This window comes from Crotalus tigris, unplaced genomic scaffold, assembly GCF_016545835.1.
Source record: "Crotalus tigris isolate CLP2741 ecotype Arizona unplaced genomic scaffold, ASM1654583v1 scf7180000017549.6302385, whole genome shotgun sequence".
NCBI lineage: Eukaryota > Metazoa > Chordata > Lepidosauria > Squamata > Viperidae > Crotalus > Crotalus tigris.
In genome coordinates, this window is record NW_024096467.1 from 1754274 (window position 1) to 1772388 (window position 18115).

The following is an 18115-nucleotide window of genomic DNA, read 5'->3' on the forward strand; positions in this document are numbered from 1 at the left end:
AGTACATTTAAAAAATTAAATTAAATAAATGACATTTTTTTTGTCCAGCTTGTAAGGGCTACCTACTTTGCATATGACAGATCTATTGGGATCTTGAATGCTATGAAACAAAGCAATAATTTCCCATCTCAATTCTGGAACCAGATGTTTTTGGAAAATAAAAAATAGCTATAGCCCAATGTTGTGTTCAGAACTGTGCCCACCTGCCCAGAAAAAAACAAGGCTAATAACTAAGGCAGCTAAAACATCAGAGAGCAGGATGTTATGAACACATCCTTATCTATTTTATTTAATTGATTTTATTGATCTAAATATGTTTTTCTAATTAGGCATGTTTACCATAACAGCTATGTTCTGAAAATGCCCATAATATTCTCTTAAAATTTCAAATGTGCAAACCAACCAGAAAGGTTGAATATTCCTATGTAATATAGAGCCATAGTGATATCTGTGTTCTGTTTTATTTCTCAGCTGCCTTAACATTCAAGTGTCTTGGAGACCAATGGACTGTATATTGCAGAGTGATACGAGAGAAGAACCTTTGTCAGGACATGAGATGGTATCAACGTTGCTGTGAAACATGCAGGGACTTTTATGCACAGAAGATGCAGCAGAGGAGTTGACCCGTAGCAGGCAGGCTCGTGGGCTCTCAGCTTTTCACAGTCACATTATTTATAAACTCACACACATTTCCTCAAACCAAATATATCAGATTACATATAATTTAATCAAAGTAATTTATTTTTGCCTGCGCAGACATTTAAAAAAATGGTTAAATAGCTTTTGTTTGGGTTTTATGATCAGAGTTTCCATAATTAAATCTTATATGAATTATTTTGGATACATTTATGAGACTTTTTCTAAAAATACTATTTTAAATGTTTATATTCAACAAGGTAAGCAATTATTTTGGCATCCTTGCTATTCAAAAGAGAAGTAGTGCAGTACTACAGATAGATAAGTTTGCTAGTCTTGTTCACTTGAAATCAAAGGCACTTAAGCCTATTAAACTGCTTACTGCATTGGATAATAAACTATCATACTACCCTGAATTTATTTTCTATTTAGATGAATAGTTTTTTTCTGTACTGTATATGGAAATGAAGTCATCTTTATTTTTATTTTGTTTATATGTTGGTGCTCAGAGTCAGATTGACTCCAGAAATTTTGCAGCAGGTTTTGGAACTCCATTCCTACTTTGTAAAGGGCCATATATAACACGGACTGTTCTTGGAAATGTATTTATGTAGCAAGTGTAACACTTGACTCAGCACATCCATGAATATAGCCAGTTTCCTAGGCTACATTTTTATCGTTGTTCCACCAAAATAATCACAAGAGTTAATTCTAGGAAGTTGTGGGTAATTTTCATCAACCCTCTGTATCATTTTATATATTTTCTGTATGAATGTACTCTGAAAATTGTTGGAACACCTTAAGTTGGTAAGAGCTGTGTGTGCCCTTAGAAATGTACTATAGGAAATTATCTACTGTAATTTATAAATCTTTATATCAAAATTAGACAAACATGGCAAAGTAGGCATTTTAATCATGTGAACATATACTTGAACACAAGTATTGAAGCAGTTAAACACTGTAAAGATTTACACTGAATCTCTGTTGCACTCCTTTATGTAATGTAGAGAAACACCTTTATGAACCTTGGAACATCTTTTGAAAGAAGTCTGTGCTGTTTTAACATGTCATTTGCTTTTAAGTATACCAAGCAAAAGGCCGGTGGCTAACTTGCAATGTTCACATGTAATTTTTGGGAAATTTCTTTTACCAGTGGGAGGAACCTAATGCTTACGATGAATCAGGCTACATTTTCAGGTTTTTTAAAAAAAAACTTATAAGATACTTCTGTGATAAATTGTTTCATTACAAAAAAGTTATTAAAAATACACTTTTACAATTTTGTGAAATGTGAAGAAAACACTTTCCTTATGAAATTTTGTACATGAATCACTTGATTTTTATATTTTCAATAAATATAATTAGAGATGTATAAATATATATTTTTATAAATTCCATTTATATACCTTTTCTTATTCCTTAACATCTGTTTTCGGTTCATAATAAAATCAGGACAGGGAGGGGAAAAAAGCAGACACTGAACAGCAGAAGCTACCTTACTTTCAGCTATGCTAGTGCTTCAGACACAGAATTAATTCCAGAATTGACTGGAAATAATTACCGAAGAACTATAGATAATTTTACTTTCCAACCATGTGTATGTAAGGTCTTTCTCTATTATTGTGTTAAAGTGCTATCCACTGATCTTTAAATGAACTGAAAACTAAGCAGCATGAAATTTGCAGCCTCTGTTGCTGATAAATACCTGCCTATATTGCATCTCTCATGAGTCAAACCCAGCGGTGCTGTCCTGGTTATGAGTATGCAGCACCTGATACACAAAACAATTGTTGATTCTTCTAGTTACCCTTTTTTCTCCCTCTGAACCATGTCACTACCTGATAAGAAAATCAGAATTTCCAAATCACAACACTGCCATAAAAATGGGGCAAATCTGATAGTAGGACTTTGATGTCTTTAGACTCCTTCCCTTCTTCTTGCACCCCATTCTGTAATAGCCCAAGTTGAATAAAACAAACACAAAGCTATCCAGGTCATGAAAGGAGCTGAGTTACACAACCCACTATTCTTTAAAATATCTCCTTGCCTTTCTTTCATATACTGTAAGTAACATATGGCAACTTCTAGATTCCTCCATGTTCTGTTCAGGGCTTCATTTTGGAACAAGAGGTTGGTCCCATCATTTCAGTATTGTACTGCTTCAGGCTATTATGCAATTTCACGCCCTCCCCCATCCCCATTCCCAAGTAATTGTCTTTACGTTTCATGCACTGCTATGTATGGTTCTAGGAAAACAATGTCAGGATGGTAGCTGCAACACCGCCTGGGGACCAGAGGCAAAAAAATTGTATGCCCATATCAGTCTGAACTTGGTAATAAATGCATTGAGCCCATCTCCCGACTTCAATTCTGACTTATTGGATGGCCAAAAACTAGCAAATTTTATTCACATTGCATTTATTGTTGGAGGCTGTCATCTTAGTAGAGAAAATATTTGCGATAGTGGCAAATATCTGTAGCTCGGGTGTAGGATGAGGGTGAAGGTTTGTTCTCTGAGCTTGTGGGTTAGGTCAATGACATCTCCTAAATTCCACTGAAGATGTTACCTAGCCTAGTAACGAAATGTTCGGAAACCAACCATATGAGAAAATATTGTGTATTGTGAGTACAGTTAAGGTTGTCTTGATCCTTTCTTGCTCATGACATGGAATGAAATGAAGGCATTGTGTGGCAGAAAAATGTCACAGAGGCATGTTGGTTACCATGGTTGGTGCAGTTAACAAAAGGATTATAGATGATTCTGCAAGCAAAACCTATCCTAAACTACGTTTGTCTCATGTCATATAAAACTTTAATGTCTAAGTATTTTATTTATGTATATGGTACCACTCAACTCCAATGACTCTGAGTGGTTTAGAAAAAGAAAACCCACTGTAAAACAAGATAGCAACCTTGAAAGAGGCTGGACCTATCCTAACCAAAGCCATAAACAAAGATCCAGGTCTTCAAAGCCCTCCAAAACAGCAGCAGGATGGAAGCCACCTGGATCTCAGAGGGAAGCTCATTCTATAGGCCAGGTGCTACAATAGAGAAGGTGTATTTCCTGGGTGTTTGTAAATGGCAATGTTTAATCAAAGAAATTTGTAGTACAACTAGAGATAAGTGTCTCTCAGGTAGCCAGGACTTACATCATTTCGATTTATTTTTTTCAATGTGAGAACGGGTCAGTGATATCAAAATAACAGGCATTTTTATATTGTGCAAGATGATCCATGATAGAAGGGAGTCGCCCTTAGATCACCAAATCATCCCCACAACTGGTTTATTTGTCCTAAGACAAACTTTTAATCTCTACCAAAGGGAAGCATTAATGACTGGTTTTTTGGGGGGGGCCAGAGCAACCATTGATTTGTTTGTTTGTTTTATTTATTAAATTCTAATGAAGATTTGTTCTGGCTTCAAGAAGAACTCAGCAACCAAGCGGTCACAACACTAAAAGGACATTTGTACTCATAACAGCAGGTTTTAAAAAACCATGCATGAATAAGCTTATAATTTTGCTAACTATTGAATACAGTTTAGTGTATGTGCTTTCATCTGTGGGAAGAAGCACGCTTATTTATATTGTGTGAAATTATTTTAATTCTGCTCCTGGTTGTGAAAAAGCAGTTAGCCACACAAAAGTTAGCTCCATATAAAAGAGAAGCCTAAAATAAGGAATATAAATATATATAATAAAAATCTATTTTGTTTCTCACTGCAGCTGTCCTATGTTGCAACCCAATGGTCAGAACAGTCTGATGGAAAAGGAAAGGTGACTGGCCATCTTCAAGCATATGTTGAAAGCAACATGAAAAAGGTCACCAAATGCCTGTTATATAATTTAATCATACAAATATTAAAACTGTGTTTTTCCAGTAGAATCTGGCAATGTGTTGTTGGATTTAATTAGATGGTGCAGTGCATTTGTTCTATGACTCCTCCTCCTCTCCCAAAGCTATATTAGTCCTAATAAGAAACTCTCTTTTGAGAGCTATTTAGTTTCCATCTTCTAGAAAGGTTATATGCCATGTCAGTTTGCAATCTGGATTACATCAAAATCATGCTGCAAATCAAAGTGTTCCCCCCTGCTTGCATCTTTTCTACTTAAATTGACTGAGTTTACTTTCTTAAATTATTAAACCTTAAAATGCTATATAAGAATACTGTTGCTGTAGATTCATATCATGCACACAGGTACTCATAATCATATTTGATGGACCCCTTCATAGCTTTTCCTGCAATTTGTGCAGGCATTAGGAAATGAGTTTGCTTGGCATCCAAGACAGCCAGTTACAATTTCAAGTACCAGAAAAGCCCTATCTTTGTTCACTTAATTAATTATTGAAAGCAAAACTAGCTGCTGAGAAGAGTAAGGGAGAAGGGAAGGGAGAAAGATGGATTTCTCTGCATTGCCAAATAACAACAACCCTGATAAATTCCTTCAGCTAGAAGTGAAGTCCTTAGCAAAAACATCAATCTTTTTACAAACCTGGTTGGCAAATTTTCCAGAACCTTTTCCTGAAGAACAGAAGTGGCACAATAGAGTCTATTCACAGGTAAGTAGCTTAAGTTCCAGACTTGGTTCTAATTTGACATAATGAGGCACTATATTCAAGGAAACAGAATTTCCAAACTTTTGGCAATTATTGTGCACACTTCTTTTGCCCAGCATTACTTTTGTGCTTTGTCAAGAGTTCAATATCCAAGGCAATAGTGTCACACAATATTTTATATTTAATCTAAGGGAAACAACTAAAAGTGAGGAACTGTTTTGTTCCTCAGTTGCTACAAAATAATAATAATCTCTTCTTTTTCCCCTCTGTTTTCACCCTGACAGTATTATTTTGGGTGAAGAAGTATTTTAAATTAGTAACAGGAAAAAAAAAGTTGTGCCAAAGTAGAGGGTTTGGTGGTTAAGGTATCGTTTAGCTGTCTTACTTGAACTGGATGAGTCCTGAATCCTGCTTTTAAAAACTTCTCTGTGTGTGTCCTGAACCCATAATGCTCACTCTTGCAGCCACCACTCTGATCTTTTGTTGTTCCAATACTTGGCTCACTGCTGCATCCAGTACATAAAGCAGAGGAACAAGATCTCCTGCTATATGTTAATGGCCATCAAAAACAACTTAAGCATTTACAATGCATACAATGAAAGATCCTCTAGAGTCCATATAAAGTGAAACTTTCCACTTACAATAAGTTTGTTGGCATCTTGTCTTTGCCTGTCATATTTTCATGGATCTTATTCAACAACAAGGCATTGGTTCTACTCTTTTGACTTAACTCAATTTTTTTTTAAAGACCTGAACAAACAGCCGGATGTTAATTTTTTATGGAATCTTAAATACAAAGGAACTCAAGAGTTATTTGCTTGCTTATTTTTTACTCCAGCAATCCTGCCTACAGTCTGAAAACTTTGTTTGCCTAATACTGTAATTGTAACTTGTTTCTATTTTATCACAAGATGCAGATTTAATTATTTCTTTTTTGTCTATTTTTCCTCTCATAATACCTCCCATCTACCTTTTGTAATATCTTGTCTGAAGGTTTGCATATTGTTCAGGAGCTTAAGTTGGCATATTAAAGGTATTATCCTAATCATTAAAAAAGAAATGGAAAAAACCACTACTAAGCATCTATACTATATAAATATCAGCCCAATAAAATAGACCGGATTAAAAAAATCAATGCTATTTAGGTTACTACTTTTATTGTAACAGCTATAGTTAGCGAATCTTGCAAGTCTGAGGGTACTTCCACCACCCTCACTTTATAGAACAGAATAGAATTCTTTATTGGCCAAGTGTGGTTGGACACACAAGGAATTTGTCTCCGGTGCATAAGCTCTCAGTGTACATGCAGTAATAATGATAATCATGATCATAAACAACATGAAATACAATTCATCAACAATCGTAATATACAACATTTCATCATAAATCATAAGATGGAACACTTAGTGATAATCATAGAATACTAGCTAAGCAAACAACATAAATCATACTAGGATACTTAAAAAAACAATATAAATTGTAAGATACCAACAAAGTTATAGTCATAAGAAGATGATAGGTAGGAAAGATGAGGAGTATCATAGTAAAACAGCTTTACTCAGTAGTTTGACAGTGTTGTAGGAATTAGTTGTTAAGCAGAGTGATGGCATGGGGGAAAAAACTGTCCTTGTGTCTAGTTGTTCTGGTTTGCAATGCCCTATAGCATCGTCTTAAGGGAAGAAGTTTATGGCCAGGATGTGAGGGATCTGTTGATATTTTCACAGCCCTCTTTCTTGCTTGTGCAGTATACAGGTCCTCAATGGAAGGCAGGCTTCATGTGAACTAAGGAATGGCTTATCAAAGATATTTTTTCAAGTTATTTTCTTGGCCTGTACTCAAGCCTCATTTATCTGACCATTGGTTTGGTAGTGGCTCTTCCTCCTTCAAGGCCATTCCCATGCCATCTACAAAATATAACTTAAAATAGAAAGATGTCCCAAAATGGATTGTCAAAATTATACATATATCTCAGTAATGGGATTCATTCAAAAGGATTTACTTCAAAATAAATAAGCACGGAATTTTAGCCTAGATTATTTTAAAATCTTTTTTTACTATTTAAAAATAAAAATAATAATATTGCAAGTTCTGGTATTAAACACGATGTACACCATATGTGGAACAAATGATCAAGGATGAACAATATGCTGGTTTTAGGACAAATGAGGTTAAGGATTTATTAGTATCAGTGTGTTTTGTATAGAAAAGGATGTGAATAATGACCTAGGTCCTGGGGCTCATTAAATCTTGAGGGTAAGCTAGAATTTTTGCCTAAGAATTTGTTTTTGAAAAAAAGAGTGGTTTCTTAGAACGCAGTTCCTTACATAAATTGCATATATGAGGCTATAGGGATGTCACAAACACTTCATTACAGATTAATATATCCATGTGTGCTTATTTGTTCTTCATCTAAAAGTTTAGTCTATTCACTAGAGAGGTGGAAGTAAAGTATTTATCAACCTGTTACTTCTATTTCAAACCAAAATGTTTTTACCCAATGCTTTATTATCTTACTCTGCCAGATATCAGAGGGTAAAATAAAATAATCCAGAAATAATACTAAAGTTAACTGAGTTTTCTTCAAATGCTATGCAAAATCATATGCACACAAGTATTTCATCTTATCCAACTATTCTTACATAAATAGCACTTGGAAGCTGAAGCTCTAATAATACAAAAACATTGTTAATGTTATACTAAGATATGGTGATTAGTTTGGAACAAGTTTATTCTTAATTATAGAGTTTCCAAAGACCTTCAAATGTTTTGGCCAAATCAATTTCCCACATTTTAAATATAAGTATGCCAACAAAAGAGTTATTTTTTATAACCTCGGGCCCTGAACCATAGTTGAAATTACTCCAATGCACATTTACATGTAAAAATAATTAAAGATTTCTCAGAACAAATGCTGTGCAGATGTTTGAAATAAAAAATGGCAAAGTTCTCCAAGAAGTAATAACATTCTAATTTTACTGGGCAAAATGGTGTTATTGCATTGACTGACTTCATATACATGCATGTGCAGCTGTATTTGAAATATCATACCAAATATGGGCGACTGCACCTCAACAAAAGACATGAAACTAGGAACAGGGAATCACAAGTTCCAGTCCAGTCTCAGCCAGTCAAACTATTTGTCAGCATGACCAGCCCCGTGGGTTTGTTAATGCGGCAAAAAAATAAAAGGAGACAACACTTTGTACACTGTTCTGAGTTCCTGAAAAAAGGCAAATCCAATCCAATGAATGAATAAATGAATGACAAGGCAGGTCAGTATTATTAGGCTGGGAATGTTATGAACCAGAGCTTTTGGATGAAAGGCACAATATCAATGATGAGAAAATTCTGATAATTTATCTGAATACTGTTAAATTTTCCTATAAACACATTATTTTAAAATTATGCACAGACACAAAGTGTTCCAAGAAGATTGTCTCTTAAGTCGCCTTCTTACAGTACAACTCTCAGTGAGGGGATGCAAAGTAGATCTCCCTAGGCTGAGTTAGATTTGGGATGAGAGGATATATAGAAAGAATTGTAGAAAGGGCTACTAAAATATCTGGGGACTTTGAACAGGTCCATTGTGGAATGGTGCTTAAGGCTTTTTTGTTTAGAAAAAAGATACAGAAATACATCATCATCATGGAGATATGGAGACCCTTGCTAGTGTATTATGTATCAAAGTATGCATGACATAGATAAATATTGGTGAACCCAGGAAGTTCCTTAAACCATTTGGGCAGCCATACTGAGTTCACTGGAAAGGTGACTGCCAACACATTGCAAAATGATGGCAACTGTTCCTTCTAATATGCTTTGTGGAGTATCTCTTAAAATATCTACTTCAGGCACAGCTACTAATTGGTGCTTTGAAGTATTCGTTCTGCATCATATCTTCATACCAATTTTAATCTGAATACCCTGAGGGATTGTTTTATCATACACAAAGCTTCCCTCTTATTAAAGATTCATTCATATTAGTCCAATGGTTTGACCCAATTACAAGGAGAAAATAGTGGTATTGTTTTCCTCAACAGTATCTTTTCAGTGCTACCGATTGATCATTTCTCTGAAGTAATTTCTCTCAGACTACATCCTGAGCATAAGGTTGGTCTTTAGGGAGCTGAATAATAGCCCTCTTTTGTGTGTGTTTTCTAGAGAGAAAAGAAAAACATCCAGGAACAGCCTGTTTGGCATCTGGCCCCGCTTCACCCAGCAATGATTGACAAAGCTCTTGGAAAGCATGTTACTCCAGTCACTTTGAAATCAACCATCAAAAACAACCCACTCTATGATGGGGTCCTTGCCGATGATTGTTGGGAGAAAAGGAGAAATAAGCCATCATGGACAGTCCAAGATTATGACAGGCATTCCAACTCTAGCCTGACTTACTATCTAAAGGTACAATTCTTACTACTACAGTGGATTTTATGCCACTGAGAATTAACAATAAAAATGCACAATACTTAAGGAATAAAAGATAAGAACAAAGCAATATGATAGGCTTGGGAATAGGATATACTATCCATTTATCCTTCTGGAGGTCAAAAGGTTAGACAAGATGGCCTATCTTTCACATCAAAGGATCTGTCAAAGGAAATGGATAGTGTTTCTCAACATGGCTTTGTAAGATGTCAGGAAGCAAAGGTCTGTTGATAAGACACTGCTCTTCATCATTAGCAACCTGAAAGTATAGCATTACTACTAACTCCTTGATAGTTTATTTAGCATTTAGTTATAACAGTACTTAAAGTATACGTTTAAGAGCAAAAAGCAGTGTTTGTGGTTTCTTTTCCATTTGTTTACATTTAGAGTCAGTTTGGTGTAGTGGTTAAGGCATCATGCTAGAAACTGGGAGACTGTAAGTTCTAGTCCCACCTTAGGCACAAAGCCAGCAACTGGGTGACCTTGGGTCAGTCATTTTCTCAGTCCTAGGATGGAGGCAATGACAAACCATTCCTGAAAAACCTTGTCAGGAAACCTGCAGGGACTTTTTCAGGAGATTCCAAGAATCAGACATGATTGAACAGAAAAAAAATAAAAGAAATATCAATTTATTTAATTTCGATATTGATTAAATATAAACAAATGGAAATAAAACCACATATAATGCTTTGTGTCCTTGAATATATTTTTGCCTACTGTTGTATGATAATTTCCCCTTCTATTGTCTTACACACTATAAGCTAACAAAAATTATCTGCTTTAAGAATGCAATGTTTGCATGTAAGACCATGGAAGGAAAAATAGATTGAAACACTAGTGTAATATTTCCCCCAGTTTTTACAAATGCTACCAAAATGGATGCAATTTTTGAAATCATTATGGGAGTCCACTCAAATCACCAGATTTCTTGAAATGGAATCAACAGACATGTAGCTTTTTTCCACACTGGTGTCATCAAGCAGGAAAGGAAGTGGTATGATTTTTCTAGGTACAAATAGGTTCTTTTGCTTAGAAAAGTTTGTTTTATTTGTCTTTAAAATGTTTTGACCCTTGGAGAAGAAAAAGCCTTTTCATCAGCCAGACCATTTACATTTTTTTTCAAGATTTCAAATTTCCTTAGATCTTAATTTCTTATACCATTAAAAAAGAAAAACAAGAGAAAGAATTCCATAAAGCAAAAACAAACAAAGAAACCCAATGCACTATGTTTAATTATTTTGTTTTAATTGTTGTAACTCATGTGGGAGCACCTAAACTAAGACTAGGTATTTCAGTGTTTCAGTATTTTGCAGATTGATAAGAAATTAACAAAATATCAGTCCTTTACCTCTTTTGGATGGATAAAATATTTGAATAGAAGAGAATATGCATAGCGCGGGATTGAATTGTCCTTTGTGGTCTCTTGAATTGGTTCTTTGTTTTCAGATAATTCATTAGCCAACTAAATAATATCATCAGTACACCTGATAAATATATTTGTTCATCTAACCCAGGATTAGCTACCCATGTCCGATTAATTCCCTGCACTTGCTCAGCATTTCCATCATTTTTGTAGTCTTCCCATATACACCCAGTACAAGCCATGATCACATAATTAAGTTACGATGGTATTATGCAAAGGATACAAATTCTTCTTCCATGTCAGTTGCATCATGAAATGCATGTGCATACAATGTACATGTGATATCAATTGTACAAGCCCATTGTCTCAAGGTAACTCCATCAAAATTCAGTGTGATTTTTTTCCCATTCTTTTTTTAAAACAAAAACCAGTTTAATAGACACATTAACCTATTTATTGAAGACAGAAATTAAAAGAGATGTGAAAAAAGAGGGTCACCATGGAAAGCATTGCAACATGGGCAATGTTGTTCATGGATAAGAAAAGTCAAACATAGATTATCCAAAAAGGGCAGGATACAAATTCCAAAAGGCTATCCTATCCACCCTTCCATCTGAAACATCAGGCGGGGAGACAGTCTGATTTTATGCCCATGACTAAATGTGGTTACTAGTATGCAGTTTGCTTTGGAAAGGGAGATGTGATTTATTACAGGTAGTCCTTGATTTACAACAGTTCATTTAGTGACCATTCAAAGTTACAATGGTGCTGAAAAAAAATGATTTGTGAACTGTTTTCACCCTTATGACAATTGCAGGATCTTCATCAAAATTCAGACACTTGGCAATTGACTCATATTTATGACGGTTGCCATTTCCCGAGGTCATGTGATCCACCTTTTGCAGCTTCTGTCAAGCAAAGACAAAGGGAACCAGATTCACTTAACAACCATACTGCTAACTTAACAATTGCAGTGATTCACTTAATGCCTGTGGCAAGAAAAATCGGTCAAGTGGGGCAAAATTCACTTAACAAATGTCTTGTTTAGCAACATAAATTTTGGGCTCAGTTGTGGTCGTAAGCTGAGGACTACCTGCACTAAGTATGCAGTGATACCTCAATTATGTCCAGTCCAGATCCATGCATAATAAAACTCAAATTAATTTTCTTGTAGGAAAATCCAAATGATTTACAGTACTGGATGGAAGATGTTTACACTCCAGGATACGATACCTTGTTGAAAAAGAAGGAGAGAGAAATTAAACGGTCTAGACACTGTCTTATCATGCTCCTTGTATTGCTGGCTGGTACCCTGATGGCTACTGTAGCAGCCTGCATCATGTTGATCTGATGAGCCAAATCCAGCTATTAAAGTTTATTGCACAATACTTTCCTTTTTCTTTTACGTTTCTTTGACTAAGATATTACTACTGTTAAGATCAATTAAATAAATCAGCCTTGCTTTAATTTAATTCTCATGATTTCAGAAGGAACTAAATGCAACAAACTTGATCTGGGTCCAATTTTCTAATTTGCTTTTAACCAATGATCTACAAAATCTCCTACAACAGAGCAATCTAAAATCAACAGGTGATGGTGGCTTTACGTTTGCATTTGAGGAAAAACATTGGCTAATGAATCAGTGTAACATATATTAAAAACTTTCTTTAGAAGTACTTTGGAATTGAAACTATACTGCAAATGTAAAATGCCCACCTGTCATCTGACTCTAAGGGTATTGATCTGATTCACACATTTTTAAAATAAATCATGGATTAAAGCTTACTGTGTTATGTGAATCCAAATACTTGTAGTAAACTTAATAGTTGTTTTTTATTTATTTTTTATCAGATTTATATAGCTGTCCATCTCACAAATATGGCTCTGGACAGCACAGTTAAAATTCTGATATTTAGTCCGGTTCCGGATCGCTGCGCCTCTAGCCATACAAAGAGACTTGTCTCCTTGTTGACTAGCTTCCCTTTCCCAGTAGACCCTTATGTGGGTCAAAAGTCGCCCTGGAGGGTGTGACTGCTGTCGAAGAGGCTTTCTTTGACTGCGGAGGAGCGGCAGCTCCTCCAGCTGTCTGAGCCATCTCTGAGGGCCGACGGAGAAGAAGATCGGCCAGTAAAATGGCCAATCACCAAGCCGCTCCAAACCGCAAGTCAAAGAAATCTAAGCTTTAAGAACCACCATGGTGAACCCGGGTGAGACTTTTTTTTGTTACTCTCTTTATTCTATCTTGCTTTTTTTTGCCTGTAAGAGCCTTGTTAGAATTATTTTCCTGGCTTGAAAAAGCAGCTTCTACATGTTTGGGAAGAAAAACGCTGAACAAAAGAACAGAATAAAAATTTAAAGACTATACTATTTGCGTATGCTTTGGGGTACAGAAATTTTTTTTTAAGAGCTGTACTATCATTTTATGCTGGAATATTATTTCTTTTTTTCACATTATATTTTAAAAGATAAAAAAAGGGAGAAAATGGTGTCTGGAAAAGATTTTTTAATTTACCGAGGACATCTAGTGGCGAAAACCTAATACTGCAACTTCTGATTATTCTTTGGAGATGGAATAGACCTGACCTTCAAATTATTTTTGAGAGACAAGATAAGCTGATGCAGCTGTGGGAATTGTGGGGGTAGATACTGCTTAACTTTCATTAAATACAGCCTCCACAAAAAAGAGACTCTCTTTAATTACTATCAAAATGGAGAAATCTCACTTACAATTAAACTGCAAGCTTTTATTGGAAAAGATTTATGAAGCTACTGCAGAAATATATCCTACAATGAAAGAGTTTACTACAGAATTAAGATCTAGAAGTCTTACTTCAAATCTTCAAACTGATCTCCAGACCACATCTAACTATTCTACAAATCAAAACATACCAGAAGAGGAAACAACTGAGATAAAAGAGAATTTTATTTTATCTTATAAACATTCCATCTATAGCTTTGAAGAGCTGAAGAATCAAAGATTAAGACTTGAAACTTCAAAACAACGAAGCTTTAAGGATGAGAGAAATAGATGCCTAATGCAGAGGATGGTATTCCTATCGTTTCAAAGGGCACTGCAAGCAATAAAGAGAGATCCATTGGCTGAATGGGAAGCTTGGTTATGGAAACCTGTTTGGCACAGAAGGAAGGCCAGAATAAGACTGAAAAGAGAAATTTAAAATTGTGTAATGGATTAAAAGGCAATGTTTGATTTATGGACTGTTTTAAGGATTAAGATTCAGAGTTAGAAGTAAAAAAAATATAGGAGGGTGATTATTAAAATAGATATCTTAAATAGATTAAGAATGTACCTTTTGGAGTAATAGACTTATTTTGATGAAAATTATTATGTACTGGAATGGAAAAAACACTGGCTTTTTTAGATGTGGATTCCTTTAATAATTAATTGAGTGTTTTAATTTAGTAAGATAATGTTTATGTATGATAACATAGATGTGATAAGGCATGAGAATCAATTGGATGAAATTTGAATTTTGTTTAATGAACTGAAATGATTTAAGATTTAACATTATTTTGTTATCTTGATTGATGGATGGATTATATATGTATAGGGTAGATTAACATTTTATTTTAATTAGGATATGTATTGTGTAGTGGAAGAAGAAATAAATGATATTTGTGATAAAATGAAGGATACGAGAGATTAAGGATTAGAATATATCTGGAAGGGATACCTGAATTGATAACTTGTTGATTTAAAGCAGTGCTTCTCAATTATTTTCTGTCATGCCCCCCTAGGAAGAAGAAAACATTTCGCGCCCCCCGTGCGACTGTAAATAGTATCATTTGTCTATAAAATTGTTATAAATACACCTCTGCATAACACTGTATCTTATTAACGTATATGAGAATAAAAAAAGAAAGAAATGTGGATCAATTTACAACAAAGAATAGCTTTATTAACTGTAGCAGAAAAGATTTAAAGGAGCACAATATTAAAAAAAAACCTTTAACCTGCAAAACAAAAATATATAAAATAATTTGAGTTGATTTTTTAATCAGAGGTGATGTCTGGATTAATGGCTACAATGAGCACGTTTTTCAATGCATAGCTTTTCGAAGCGGGGTTTGAAGCAGGACACAGCAACTCTCAGCTCCTTCTCAATGTGTAGCCGAGACCTGTATTTGCTTTTCAGAGCAGCAACAGCAGAGAAGCCAATCTCACACAAGTAAGAAGTTGCAAATGGAAGAAGAATGTGCATGTCTATCCAATCGGGTCCTTTGCATGTGTCACGTGCGTTGGCGGTCATGTTGTCCTCCGCGTCGGGCTGCTACTGGGGCTGCGCTGGGACAATCTTCAGTGTTCACGCCGCGCTGCTCCCTCTCTTCAGCTCTAGAGTTGCTAGGCAACCAATGCCGTGTGGGACGCCGCTTGCGAGTGAGTCGGATGATCCGATCTAGAAATCCAATATGACAGTATTTGCCGAGGTCAAACGAGCCCCCCTTTACAGAGCCTCGCGCCCCCCCTGGGGGACGCGCCCCACTATTTGAGAAGCACTGATTTAAAGTTAAATTTGATTATGGTAATTGTAAATTTACAAAGTTTTAAAACAGGTTTAGCTTTATAGAAATTTAAATTAGAAATGGAACATTTTAAATGTATTATGCTATTTGAGGGAAATAGAGAGGGGATATTGACTGTATTGAGTTGAGTTATTCATATATGTTTTTATTTTTGAATGTTTGATTACCCAAACACCACGGTGTGTCCTGAGTACTTTTTTTAAGAATTAAAAAACCAATAAAATGTGTTACAAAAAAAAATTCTGATATTGATTTTCAACTATTACAAATAAAAATAGAATACAAAATAAATAAAAAGCTGCAGGGGAATGGACCAGCATCCTTCATACTATATAATCATCTTGATGGTTCTCAATTTCTCTGGGATCCTCAAGCCTGCTTAAAAAAAATTGAGGAGGTTTGTAAATGCTAATAGTTTGTGACCAACTTTACTTCAGGGGGAAAGATGTTCCACAGAGAAGGTACCACAGTAGAAAAGGTCTGCCTTTTGGGTCTCATCAGATAAAGCACTTTAGCATGCATGTTTTTTCCATTCCAGTAACATATCCCTCCCGCTGGACCTGATGGGAGAGGTTGATCCAACTGAAGAGAGGGGATCCTTCAAATAACTCAGCCCTATGACACGTGGGCTTTAAAGGTCAAAACCAGCACCTTCAAGTGAATCTGGAAGCAAACCAGCAGTTCACAGAACAGAGGTGTAACATTTGCTATTCTATGAGCACCCAAAATTACCCGCACATCTGAATTTTGCACCAGAATGCTTTTCTAGGGCAGCTCCATGTAGAATTTAATAAATATTTCCTCCTCCCTGTCATATATGTTTTTTTTTTTTGTGTGTGTGTGTGTGTGTGTGTGTGTATATGTCTGTCTGTCTGTATGTGTGTGTGTGTGTGTGTGTCCTAAAATATATTTTCAAATTTAGTAAAGGGCAGACAGGGCCCATTTGGTTTCATGCACAAAACCTGAAAACAAGAAGCCTATTACTTTCCCTCTGCAACTGATAGATTTCTTTTGTTGACACTTGTAAGTTTCTTTATTATCTTGGCTGATAGTTGTTGAAAGAACTATGATTTTTCCTCCAACTCAGTTGGAGCCAACTAAGTTATGTCTATTGGTATATCTTGTCATCCATGAATCCTAAAACTATTTACTGTATATACTAAACACAGAAAGACTTTCTTTTTATCTGTTTTATCTACCCAACAATTTCATTTGGTATCAAAATTAGTATTAGGAAAGACAGATGCATATTCAGAAACTCAATATATGCCATTTTGGTTTAAATTTTAAGCAAACCATTCTAATAACTTTATTTTTTCTGTATCATGAAGATTTTATGGCACTTTGGAAATTCTGACTAAATTGTCTATATTTTCAATGATATTAACTTTGATGAGATCAGCAAAGGAAGACAAGCTTTATGTCTCATAGGCTTGGTTCACATCTACTTTAAAATATCTTAATATACTATATAAGTGGATTTTATCAGAGCAGCACCTGAAAATTGGAAACTAAAAATACAAAAAACAATATATAATTGCAACAAGATACTGTTAGAAGTTATGGAATAGTACTTTTAGAAAGCAAAGGATCCTCTGACCCATGTACAAAGTTATAAAACCACTTAAAATCTTTTCATCCTATGTAGGCTGAAATTGACAAAGTGTGTTTTCTCAAGAAGACAGAAGATACTGGCAAATCAATCACAAAGCAAAATCCCTTCAAAGATATGGAAATCTCTTAATCACAATACTGTTCCCTGATGCCAGATTTCTAATGCCAGACCCCTCATAAAATTCGATACCTAGAAAAGATCAACATATCTTGCAGGATGAGAGATGACTTTCCTCACTGGACTTCTCATATCCCCAGGGCAAAACCACCTCAATTAACACATCTACATCATCAGTGCCCACTATAGTATTACTACTCTCGGCATTCTGATTGAATAGCCTACCTTTTGATAGCTATTTTGCAATTATGCTGTTAAGTAAACTCTGCCTCTGCTCCATGCAACTTGTCCTGTGTATTCTTTATTTGACCTGGTCTGGATTCGAACCCAGAACTTTCTTCTAACAATATAAACCATGTAAGAAAATAAATGTAGACTAATTAGCATGTGTTTTGGAACCACTAATACAACTCTAAGTGATTATGTTCAAATGTAAGATGTGGATTTTGAGACAAAATTGTTTCATCTGATATATTTTGGTGAACATATGAATACATGGAAATGAGCCCAGGACAGCAGCAATGTTTCCACCTATAAAAATTTCAGTTCTCCTGTGTTTCCACTGAGTTGGGCCAGGATTTTAGAACATAAAACCACTTTGGCTTTAAACATTTCTTGTGGTTCTAACCTCTGACAGACTTTGTGTTGTGTGAGAACACAAAAGGTTAGGTTTACAAGGATACATTTTTAAAAGAAAATGTTGACAAAGTCTCAAAATCTATGTCATCAAGCCCTTCTGAGCCATTTATTTACTTGTTTGCTACTAGCATCTGATAAATCAGAAGCAACATTGATGGAATAGAATCAGAATTTCACAGCAGAATTTGGAATAGATTTGAACACAAAGGAAGTAAAAAT

The 18115-nt window shown here is 35.2% G+C and overlaps 2 protein-coding genes across 3 annotated transcripts in view; both read left to right on the forward strand.

Moving 5' to 3' along the window:
• Positions 1 to 1958, forward strand: part of ADAMTS19 (ADAM metallopeptidase with thrombospondin type 1 motif 19) — a 134064-nt gene extending 132106 nt beyond the window's left edge. For both annotated transcript variants that reach the window (XM_039337381.1, XM_039337393.1), the window contains one exon: positions 472 to 1958. In XM_039337381.1, the coding sequence (XP_039193315.1) occupies positions 472 to 623 (152 nt within the window). In that variant the 3' untranslated portion in view covers positions 624 to 1958. The remainder of the gene's footprint in view (positions 1 to 471) is intronic.
• Positions 1959 to 5033: 3075 nt separating this feature from the next.
• MINAR2 (membrane integral NOTCH2 associated receptor 2) lies at positions 5034 to 12334 on the forward strand. Its single transcript, XM_039338434.1, has 3 exons — positions 5034 to 5195; positions 9354 to 9596; positions 12158 to 12334. Exons 1-3 carry the CDS (start codon positions 5034 to 5036, stop codon positions 12332 to 12334), a joined length of 582 nt encoding a protein of 193 aa, XP_039194368.1.
• The last annotated feature ends 5781 nt before the right edge of the window (positions 12335 to 18115 follow it).

Excerpts from the sequence above, each read along its gene's own strand:
- MINAR2 (XM_039338434.1), top strand. The coding sequence starts at position 5,034 with ATGGATTTCTCTGCATTGCCAAATAACAACAACCCTGATAAATTCCTT. Across the intron at positions 5,196-9,353 it reads ACAATAGAGTCTATTCACAG|AGAGAAAAGAAAAACATCCA; the intron begins GTAAGTAGCTTA and ends TGTGTTTTCTAG. Across the intron at positions 9,597-12,157 it reads GCCTGACTTACTATCTAAAG|GAAAATCCAAATGATTTACA; the intron begins GTACAATTCTTA and ends ATTTTCTTGTAG.